The following is a 12,109-nucleotide window of genomic DNA, read 5'->3' on the forward strand; positions in this document are numbered from 1 at the left end:
TTAAATCTGAAAAACTGGATCCATTCCATTTCAAAGGGGATATTTACATCGAGGATTATCAGTATTTTGTCAATAAGATGAGAATGCATTGGTTTTGGACTTGAAATTTGTTTACAAGCCCAATCGTGCAACAGGCTCAAGCTATCTTCAGCTTGTGCTGCAATCTAATTGCCATTTATCAGTGTACCTAACTTGAATCTTGTGATTCATTAATAACCTATTTCTGTACATGGAATTCTGTTTTCTAAAACCTGATTAAAAGCATCTAGCCAGCCTGCATATACCTCTTTGCTGATATTTCATACTGAACTTGTAGTTGCCAAAGAATTCCCATTAAGTAAATTCTGGTGTTCTTCCTTGTTCTTGCCATCCTTATTTCTGGTGCTCAAAGGAAGTAGAGGTGGAGCTGTGGATCCACTTGATCGGTCAGGCAGTTCTGTAATTAAGATATCAAAATCATCATACTTATAAAGTTCATAGTAAGAAAAGTACCTTTCTTGAAGTCATTTGGCAAATGTTATGTTTAACATTAACACTCATGTCAAGTGAAAATGTACAATTGTTAAAAGCATTCTCACTGAAGAATACTTTAGAAAATGCTAACGAGAAATTTTATCATGCCACAGGTGGCATTATGCCGCCACAGGATCAATGAACAAGATGAAATGTTAAGATTTATTGAATGGATTTAGCAGTTCATATTGCATATAGCATCAAATACAGTATTGAATAAATTACCTTCTTCCCCAATGCTAAAATCAGAAAGGAAAAACTAATATTCAATGCTAACCTGGCAATTTCATGTCGAGAAAGAACGCTACCAAATTTACAGTATACCTGCATAGAGATCAATTACTCTTGGTTAGTTCATGAAATGATGGTGTTCCTAAATATTTCACTGTAAGAGCCAAATATTTTTCATTTTCCCCCTTATTCACCATGCAACAACAATGTCAACTGTGTAATGTTTGCGAGATGCTATAATCAGGAGGCTCTGAACCACAGCTAGTAGCCAAGCAAACTGTTTTATGCATCTGCAAGATGAAGCCAACAGACAATTACAAAATTTGTAAAAAGAAAAACATAAAACCCTCCTATGTTCCTCAATTCCTCCTTATGCAAACAACAATAATTGTCTGATTTTACATTAGCACTCGCAATAAGATAACACAGAAAACATCACCTAAGATTAACAGTCTAACAGTTATCCATTACCTTCTTGTGCCATATCTTTGATATGTGCGGACAAATACTAAGGTGAAAATCATGTGTGACGAAAATATCAAATCACCACAGCCATATATAGCACCTTGGGGAACTGCAGATTTGTACAAATCAAATGACTATCATACTGTTGACATTGTAACTGATAAACCAGAAAAAAAAGAAGTTGAAAATGTCTAAAACTAACAGTTGATCAAGAAGACTTCGAGAAAACTCTTTGGAGGGGGTAACCTGGCAAGTTTTGAGCCCTGAAATAGACAATAGTATCTAATTGTATAAAATTTCTTTAAATATAAGAATGCAACCAAAAACAAGGGTCAAATAACGTTTGATCACATTATCAGTGTCAAGATTTTAAGATCATATCAAACAGAAAAAATCATGCATATGTTTTATCAAGTTTACCTCACGACAATGATAGTTTGGACCTGGAAGCTGCGTTGAATAGAAGGTTACGATGCGGAGACACTGAGAAACCTACAAGAAGAAATTACAAATACATATATGAAATCATAGGGTAATAAAGCAGGGAAGTAGCAGTTCTCTTCATTCTAAAGAACAGATTTAAGACCTTAAAACATAAAAAAATTAGCACAGAATGGTACTTACAACTAAATAAGCAAGAACCCTACACCATATCAGAACAGTGTATATTCTTTTGCTCTGGAGCACAAAGGGATGAAAAGTCCACTGCAACAAATAAATAAATAAAATACTATATCAGACAACCAATCAACAACCAAGCTTTTACATTATCGTCATTATACTAACTATCAGGTTAATAAACTTGATAAAAGTATAAGAATAACAAAATCAAAGACAATAATTCATAAACAGATGCCTTGAATGTAACTTCTTTAATTCAATGATATAACTAAGAAATAGCGTATGAAAAAGAAAATTCCTCTAGATGCACCATAAGAGTGTTAGATCAAATAAAAAGTTTTACAAATCATACTGTGTAAATAGATAATAAACAACTATTGATGCCCTTATGTGCATATGCATTACGATAAAAAGGTTAACATGCACTTTCCTAAGCACAATAAAATATATAAATAAAAACCTTTCCGAAATCTCCATTAAGAAAAGAGGCATGCAAATTAGAAAAAAGAATTAAAAAACCTTACCAAAACAAAGGAACAAAAAATGAAGGTGAACAAAGTCTCACTGACATAAAATTTGTCTTGACCAAGTTCCTAAATTAGAAAAAGAACATAATATTACTAAACCAGCTACAATTTCAGGTAATGGTGTATAGAGCCAAAGAACGAGAATCCAAGTTGGTACCCACAGGAAGAAGAAAGAACCCAACATCCTGTAGTGTCGCTCCTGGCCGGTGTAGGTAATGAACTCCATGGGCAGCCAATCCATGAATGTACTGATAAAAGTAAGAGAGAACCCCATCAGTTACTCAATTTTTCAAGCAATTTAAACTTTAAAGCTCTAAAAGGAATTACAATTACCTAGAGGGGCAAAACAACTAATAAACTTAATGGTATCTTGATAAGAAGGACAATGTTTCAAAGAACAAGGAATTAACTACAAAGACCCAAACAATCTACTCTTCAAAGGAACTGATAATAAGCAATATGAATAAGATTAGCTCCTTCCTTTAATTCTTATCATCCAAGCACATTTCAATGAAAATACAAATCACAAAGTAATATAAAGCAAAAAAAGAAATTCTAGGAAACAAAGAGCCCATCCAAGTAAAGGCCTAAAATAACCAATGTTGATTGAAAATTTGTTTGAATTTAACGAATTTAAAATTTAAAAACACGGTCAAAAACCTGAACCTGAAAAACAAGTCCAGCAAGAATAAGCTTCCAATTCTCTGCAAGAAGTGAAATCTCTATCCAAGCTTCTGTGTAAATCTTCCTCCATAGCTTCACATTAAAACAAAACAAATAAAAAAAATTAATCAAAATCCGAAAAAACAAAAACAAAGATAATTTCTAATAAAATTCAAAGGAAAAGAAACCTTAGGAGCCTCACGATCAACGTAAAGCGGCATTTCGTCAAAAATTGCAATTAAAGTAAAAATTTTTATCGCATTTAAATATCCACATTAACGATTAAAAAATATGTAATTTGAATTGATATTTATTTTATTTTATTTTTTATTCAATAGTTAAAATTTTCAAACTAATTTTCAATTTTAAAAAGATATAAAAAATACTATAAAGAAAATTAATGTATAATTATCTAACAAATCCACCCAATTCACCTAATTCAAATTCTAATTTAGAATTTCTTGATACAATTTTTTTCTATTTTGTGAATAGGCAGTTGAGACAAACAAAAAAAAACAGATTTGATAAAGATTTTGGATTCTGAAAGAATCCAAGGAAATGAAGGTTTTTACAAAGATGAAAAAGTTAGATTTTTTTTAAATTTAAGTATTGATTAATAAAAGTTGCAGAAATAATTTGCATATTGATGCACATTTTTATTTTTTACAGTAATGTTAAAACTGATGAAATATCACCGTCCAAACAAACTTTTTAATTTTTTTTACAAAATATTTTCAATATTAGTTTACTATTGTAATTATTTTTTTATTTATAACTTTTTTTAAAGATATATTTTATTACTATATAATTTCGTTCTTATAAAAAATAATATTTTTTTTCAATTTATTTTTTCACATATCTTTTAATATTTTTTATGTATTACAAAAGTGAAATAATGTTAATACTTCTTTTATTATTTAATTTATTATTTAATAATATATATGTTTTATTTAAAAAAATAATTTATTTTTATTTGATATAATTTTGTGTATAAATATTTTTATAAATAAAATAATGCAATAGGATAATATGGTTTTTTTTAGGTCAAATTATGCTACTAGTATCTGTATTATCCACAGAATACAAAGTAAGTCCTTATACATTAATTTCAACATGACAAGTATTTGCATTTTTGGTGATTTTAAATTTTCATTCAATCAGTAACAGTAGTTTTTTTTTTTTAATTAAAGTTGATGATATCTCCCCTTGACCAAGTGAGATGGCATTGACCCAATGGTGTGGATTAAAAAATTGATGAATAAGTTAGTTTTTGCCGATGTGGAATTTTCAAGTATTTTTTCTTTATTTCTTCCTTTTTTATTTTTCTTATTCTCTCTAAGCCTCACTTTTTGTACCTCTTAAACACTCATAACGTAAACAGTTACCCAGTAACAGCTACAGAATTTGACGCCGGACCTTCGACTGTCGTCGCTGGCATCGCCGTCTACTACCATCATTGTGTCGGAAATACCATAAAAGCTATTTGAAAATTTCGCTAGGCCTCTCATTTTTTTTATTGATTTAGATTAGCCAAAAAGAACCCAGTAAAACCTAGATCTAAAGCCTAACACCCTAGATCCTTCACCCAAAAAATACCCATTTTCACCGTTTGAAAAGGCCTAATTTTTTACTATGTTTGTCTGCTTCAAATTTTCTCAACTAACTCAGTCAAGCTCATTGGCAAATCCCAAATTTCATCCAGTTTAAAAACGTGCACAAAAATCAAACTTCCAGGTAATTTTGTAAACGGAAGTATCTCCTAAGACATTGATCATTGTGAAAATATCTTATACTTGAATTTAAGCCATTAAATCATAGGAAATATCAACGCTTCATTCAATAATTGCTGTTGATCTTTCCCATAATTTGCTCACTGGAACCGCCCCTTTGAACTTAAAAAATTGTAGCACTTTTGAAAATTTCAATGATTCCTACTAAATTTGTTAACCAGGTATTGTTATTAGGTGTGTGGTTCTTTTATTGATTTTGGTTAATTCAAACTGAGTTTAAAGAGATACGTTGCTAAAGTAAGTTTGTAGAGAGAGAAATAAAAAAATGATTTTGTTAGTGAAAATTATTTGACGTGGAATTTTTTTCCTTTTTAGGCTAAGATAGAATTCCACGTAAACAAAACGATCCATTCATCAATCTTTTAATGCCCATCGTCGGGTCAATGCCACCTCACTTCGTCAACGGGACACGTTATCAACTTGAATGGAGAAAATAAATCACCGTTATTGATTAGATAAAAATTTAGAATCAAGAAAAATACAAATACTTCTTATATTAAAATTAATGTATAGGGATTAAATTCGCATTTTGTGTATAGTATCAGGACTAATAGCATACTTTGACCTATTTTTTTTCTTTTTTTATTCAAAAAAGTTTAATTTTTAAAACAAATTAGTATATATAAATTTTATATATGTTATAAATTTTGAATATTTGAATATAATTTTGGAAAGAAATTAATTTATACTTATATATTCACCTTAAATATGTAAAATTATTTCGTGTATATCACAAATTATAATTTAATATATATTATATTATAACATGAATAAATATTTGATAAATTTATCACATAATCGTTCATATGAAATATTATTTTAAATGTCACGTAGGTTTGATATTATCATTCATTTGTAGTTTGAAAGATATTACTTGTACAATTAGAGTTATGTTGTTCATTAAGTGATATATATCCAATTTTATACTATTCTTCTTATTTTATTATACTATATTTCTTTATATAATTGAATTTCTATCTCATAACAGTAAATTCTTTTTTTTTGTAAATTTAAATATATATATATTCTTGAATATAAAGATGATGCAAAGTGAAGACATTTTTTTTAATTTATTTTTTTTATGATAAGTTAATCAAATATATAAATTTAAGGTGTTATATATTTTGAAATTTTAAATATAAATTTTTAAAAAATATTAATTTATATGTATATAAATATATTAAATAAATAAAATTATTTCGTACAATGCATGAATCACAATCTAATTAAAATAATATTTAATAACTGGTTGCATTTAATATTCACATTAACAATTTCAAAAAACATATAATTTGAATTTGAGATTTTAGTTTTTTTTTTATTTATTTAACAGTTACGAAATTTCAAACTAACTTTCAATTTTAAAAAGAATATTGAAAAAATACTAAAAAGAGAATTAATGAATAATTATCTAACAAATCCACCCCATTCACCTAACTCAATTTCTAATTTAAATTTTTTTATTCAATTTTTTTTCTAACTTGTGAAAATACGGTTGAGGTAAAAAAAAAAATTTATAAAGATTTTGAACTCGGAAAGGATAAGAAAATAAAGTTTTTACAAGGATAAAAATGTTTGGTTTCTTTTTCAAATTTAAGTATTGATTAATAGAAGTTGAAGAAATAATTTGCATATTGATCCTCCATTTTTATTTTTTAGGGTAATATTAAAACTGATGAAATATCGATCATCCTATTGTCAAACCGTAAAACCTGTTGTTTTGTATTAGGCCCAATTAAATGGCTTTTTATATGAGCCTATTAAAAAATAATAAAAATAATGTTTTTATAAGGTAAATATAAATAGAAATTCAATTTTTCAAGTAATAAAAATAAAATAAAAATTTTTCACTTTTTTTTTTAATAAAATAGATCATGGTTTGAAATTTGAAAAAAAAAATGAATTATAAGTGATAGATTTGCATTTCGAACTATTAAAATGATTATATAAATCAAACGAACTAAATAAAAATTATTTTTTACTTTTTCAATTACAATTTTATTTTTCCTCTTATACTCAATTATGAAGATATAATGATAAATTTAACATTTTTATACCAAAAAAATATATGATTTATAGCCAAAAAGCATGATGGAGTTTGGAAAATAGTTTTTATCAAATGAAAACTTTGGCAACAATATAAAACTTGTTTTTTAATGAAGCTATACTAATTCATTATTGAACAAGATAATGAGAAAGTCATCTTATATAAATATATAAATACCAAAATTTTTGGCAAAAAAAAAAAATTTATGTGTATAGTTTAGATTTTTGACATGTTATAAGTTTAAAAAATCATCATGTGTCTTTTAATTAATTTAAATTTCAAAAGTTAAAATTCAAATTTATAATTAAAATTAAATAAATTGCAAATATTTCTTTTCCCTTTATGCTAAAATACACTAAATGTCTATATCTAAATCATTAATTAATTTGTCTCCTATCATACTATTATAAATAGATAGTTAAAATGTTTATTTTCAATATAAAATTATAGGTTCTACACGTTTTTTTTCTATCATTCACTATTTTTCTTTTTATTTTTTGTCGTGTAAAGTTTCATTACTGGTGGTAAAAAAATTATAAGTGTGCATCATTTATATTATTGTATTTTTGGTTAAAATATATGGGATTTGTTTTTTTTTTTTTTTTGTCTTACTTTTTTATTTCATTTTAATATACGATTTGCAAACTATGTTATATAACACCAAATGGGTGTTTGAAGTAGCGATATAACAATAGATAGTGTTGAATATACTTTATACTTTAGTTTATATAATTTGATTTAATTTTGATAAAATTAATTATATTAATAAAAGATAATTTAATCTTTTTCTCAATTAATTTTAATACTTAATTGATTTTATTTTGACCAATTTAATTACATTTATTTTTTTAAATATAATAAATTTATCAAGAGAAAGAAAATATAATCAAAGTGTAATTAATAAGTATTATACTTATAAGTTTAATGTAAGAACTAACTTACTATTTACTTAACCATATTACAAAGAAAATAATTATAATTTCAAATTGCTAATCGATGCAGCTCATGAGTAAATATAAAAAGTCAAAATATTTGCTTTTTTTTTTCATGATTAAGTGTAGGGAATATGTTATATATATAATTAATATTTTTACCACCATTCACACTTTATTAAGCAAATATTCACTTTCAATATTTTTCCCAAATTAACTTTTAGAATCTATACGTAATCTTTACTTAAAGTTTTCAAAATGTGAAAGTCTAGAGTTTTTTTTTTTTTTTAAATAATATTACATAAATAATTAATAATTCGTTGTAATTGCTTTACGTAAATTCCTCTAAAAAACTTATAAGAATCTCTCTAATTCATATTATAAATTAAAAATTATGATAAGTTAAGATTATTTACAGGTCACCCTCCAAAAACTTCCAAATGCATCAATTTTGTTGTCATAAAGTAAATTTTTTACTACACAATTCTATTAATTTATCTTGAAAAAAATTTCACTTATATCAATATAAGTTTTACACTATTTCTTACCTTTGGATCAAAACGGTCAAGTGTACGTGTTATAAATTTAATTTTAATCTAAATATTTAAAAAAATATGTAATATTTAATATTAGTTTAAGTGAATCTCTCCTTATTTATCTTGATTCCTTTAATCTAATTTCATTTTCTTCTATTTTCCTAATTACCCTAACCTTATCTTAAATTTTCTGATAAAACTCAAACGTTGTGATTAATGATTGAGGTTGACTCTCAAATCTCAATCTCAAATATAATGAGAAATTTATTTACATGAATTCTTTCTATTATTATTAATAAATAAAGGCTATGAAATTTAACAATTTATAATTTTTTTTTATATTATCCTTCTAAATACAAGATAAGATATTATTATCGTGAAATCATGCTTAAGCATAATTTTTATTCAAAAAAAATAATTATTGATTTATTATTTTCAAAATGATTATTAAATTCAATAAAGTTAAATAAAATTTAATTTCAAAAGGTAATAATTGATGCAAATGAATGAATTTGAATTAAGAAATATCTGGATTCACAGGTGACTACATATATTACGGGTCGAGACTTAAATTTCGAATTCACGCGATTTCGGGATTCAGACATTCACTTATTTGATGTCTCGAATCAGTCTAACTGCCATGGTTAACACCTTTATGAGGTATTGTCCGCTTTGACTTTCATGGTCTCACGATTTTATCCTACAAAAAACGTCTTACAAGGGAGAGGTGATGTGAACATTTTTATACTCCAATGACCCTCTTTTTACGTTTGATGTGAGATTTAAGACTCCTCTTTAGGTTCGTGATATTCTCCTTTATCCAACCTCATGACGCCCTCGTCATGGAGGTTGGTCACCCTGTCTACCTCTTTTGAGGTGCTTGGTGTGGATCGAACTGTATAGGGCTAACTTTGATACCACTTGTCACAGGTCAAGACTTAAGCTTCGAACCCACGCGACTCCGGGGCCCGGGCATCTACTCATTCGACATCTCAGATCAACCTACCTGTAACGATTCACACCTTTGTGAGGTATTGTCAGCTTTAATCCCTCTAACTTCACGGTTTTGTCTTACAAAAAGTGCATCACAAGAGAGAGGTGGTGTGAACTTTTTATACTTCAGTGATCCTCTTTTTATGTTCGATATGAGATTTAAGACTCTTTTTTAAATTCACGACACATAATTCTTAACGCCACATATCTAAATAATAGTTATTGGTTTCTTTTTTTGGATTGATGACTGATTTAAATGTAAGAAAAAAGACTTTGTTTAAAACATTTTTTTTATTTACATTTTAATCTATGCCATGTATTAAAAGCAATCTCACGAGAGTTGTTTATTTTTATACGGTTGATTTCAATTATTTTAAATTTATTTTTTTATTAATTAAAAGAACAAAGACCAAACAAAAATAAGTTTCCAAAGTTTTAATTGAAACTTGAAAGATTATTTTTATATAAAATAAAAAATATTTTTATACATTTTTATTAAAAGAATGGTTCTTGACATATATCCTGCCTAAAGATAGGGTTGAAAGTTTTTCTATTGTTGAAAGTATTAAAGTGTTTTAAATGATCATGAATTGAATTGAAAAAGACGGAAACATCTAGATAAAAAGGGAAAAGACAAATTGAGAAAAGAAGAACAATGAAAAAAGAAGGGAAGTGTTGATTACATAGAATAGACTAGTTTGGCTTGAGGAGTTTGAGAAACCCATGTTTTTAAATTTACACTAAAAATTAAAGATACGGTATGATGCTTAATGATTAATTTTTTTATCATGGGTGGCAATCCAACAGTGGATTTTATAATTAATTTACATTGTTTTTTTTTTTTTTATATAAAATTTGATGATAGATAGATTGTTTAATTTTTTAAGTCATGATAAAATGTATCGAAGTTGATAATTTAAAACGGATGACTATAAATCGTGTATTTGATATAATTCTAACAAATGACTATCGGTAAAATTTAAACTTAAAATCTCTTTATTGATGAGAACAAACTTAATCAATTAAATCAATAATTTATTGATATTAATTTACATTATTTTATTTTATTAAAATATCTTCATGCAAAATTTTTTTATATTTTTATATAATTTAGTGTCCTTTTTTAGAACACAACGAAAGTGACAATCAAAATAAATTTAAAAAATATGAACCCTTATTTTATTTGTTACATTTGTATAATCTATTTTTAATTTTTTTTATTCGTTGTCGTAGCTTTATATTTCTTGTTTTATTTTTTCTAGAACTATTTTTTTTATTTTTATATTATCTTTATTGTTATTAATTAACAAAAAAAATTACACCCTTCAATTACCGTGCAAATTAAAAATACTTAAGGCCGTAATGAAGTGCGAGATCTCATACTAGTAAAATAATTATATGTACCTTATATAAAATTAAAAATATATAAAACAAGAAATTTGCTTTATTTTTCTCCATAATTTAGAATAAGAAATATGTTTTTTTATTTAGTTATTGATTTTAGTGCATTAAATTCATAATTAAAGTCTTTAGAAATAGGCATAAAATTATCTTAATTGCATGACTTTAGACAATTGCAATATTCATTGACCACCTAGAAATAGAGTTGGGATCAGGTCGGGTTTTATTCACCCTAAATCTCATCGGATCCGATTTAAAATTAATAAAATATTATTTTTAAAAATATAAAATATTATTTTTTAAATATAAATATTTAAAAATATCATTATATAAATATATATAAATAAATAAATAATTAATTAATTAAAAAATAAATTTTTATATAATATTAGGTCGGGTAGGAACTCGTCGGAAACGTGTTAGATTACCGACCTTATATAAAAATAATTTTGAAAAATCATAAATCATTACTATGAAAGATCATTAATCATATTGATCATATAGCATGCACAAGACTTTAAGATTTATTTTTTTACCAGAAGAGATTAATTTATGTAATGTAAAACTCTTTTAATTTTACATAATTTTCTAATAAATCCAAAGGGTAAGAGAGATAAATAAATATAAAAAAATAATTTAATATCATCCATTAATTTATTGAATGATTAAAAATGTATAAAACTAAAAATATTTTACACTTTGTAAGTTGATCCTTCCTCTTCTTTCATATAACAATAATTTTGTGGTAATTTTCATAATTTCATAATTAGTTTTCTTTATTTAAATTTTTAATTTTCAATAAAAATATAAAATATGCATTAACAAAATCAGAAATAAAATAATTAAAAATAAATAATGTTGAAATATTGCCCATAAAAAATTATGAAAAAAATTTATACAAGGAATCAAATACTATTCAATTTTGTTTAAATATCATTGTATGAAATAAGATACAGAATCATCTTTCTTTAAACTTTATTATTATGTAGTTTAATACTGATCTACAATATATATTTTTTACTTATTTTATATTGAAATTTTTATACTTTTATATAAAATTTATTAATTATATTATAATTATATATATTTTTATATATTACATAGCCGTGCTTCACTTGGGCTTGAAACTAGTTAGCATTTAATCCAAGTCTCTGTCTTTCATTTTCAGCAATCAAACTTGCAGAGTTCACAAACCAAAGGCTACAAAGACTAGACGACTAGAACCTAGAATAGCCCAGGCTAGAAGTAAAATAGCCCAAAAAAAAAGGTGTGGCCTACCAAATGAAACTAACCATCTTCTCTCCTTCTAACCACACCACTCGCATCGGACAGTTTTCCACGTGGAAAGTATGTACGTTATAATTTATATAAGACTCCTTGTTCCCAACCA

The 12,109-nt window shown here is 25.7% G+C and overlaps 1 protein-coding gene across 1 annotated transcript; it reads right to left on the reverse strand.

Moving 5' to 3' along the window:
- LOC111302135 (phosphatidylinositol:ceramide inositolphosphotransferase 3-like) lies at positions 1 to 3,383 on the reverse strand. The gene is made up of 11 exons (XM_022898075.2): positions 3,209 to 3,383; positions 3,024 to 3,113; positions 2,519 to 2,605; positions 2,355 to 2,423; positions 1,834 to 1,914; positions 1,630 to 1,701; positions 1,412 to 1,472; positions 1,216 to 1,318; positions 939 to 1,034; positions 791 to 837; positions 1 to 436 (listed from the first exon to the last, which is right to left on the reverse strand). Exons 1-11 carry the CDS (start codon positions 3,239 to 3,241, stop codon positions 300 to 302), a joined length of 876 nt encoding a protein of 291 aa, XP_022753810.2. The 5' UTR covers positions 3,242 to 3,383; the 3' UTR covers positions 1 to 299.
- Between the last annotated feature and the right edge of the window lie 8,726 nt (positions 3,384 to 12,109).

This window comes from Durio zibethinus, chromosome 15 (assembly GCF_047325235.1).
Source record: "Durio zibethinus cultivar Kanyao isolate XHJ-2024 chromosome 15, ASM4732523v1, whole genome shotgun sequence".
In the NCBI taxonomy this organism is placed as follows: domain Eukaryota; kingdom Viridiplantae; phylum Streptophyta; class Magnoliopsida; order Malvales; family Malvaceae; genus Durio; species Durio zibethinus.

What these genes read in the sequence shown, in the direction of transcription:
- LOC111302135 (XM_022898075.2), bottom strand. Translation starts at nt 3,241, where the DNA reads ATGCCGCTTTACGTTGATCGTGAGGCTCCTAAG. An exon ending in TTTTTTGTTCCTTTGTTTTG is followed by an intron (nt 1,915 to 2,354) that starts GTAAGGTTTTTT and finishes TATTTGTTGCAG; the next exon opens with TGGACTTTTCATCCCTTTGT. An exon ending in GTTGACATTGTTGTTGCATG is followed by an intron (nt 838 to 938) that starts GTGAATAAGGGG and finishes ATCTCTATGCAG; the next exon opens with GTATACTGTAAATTTGGTAG.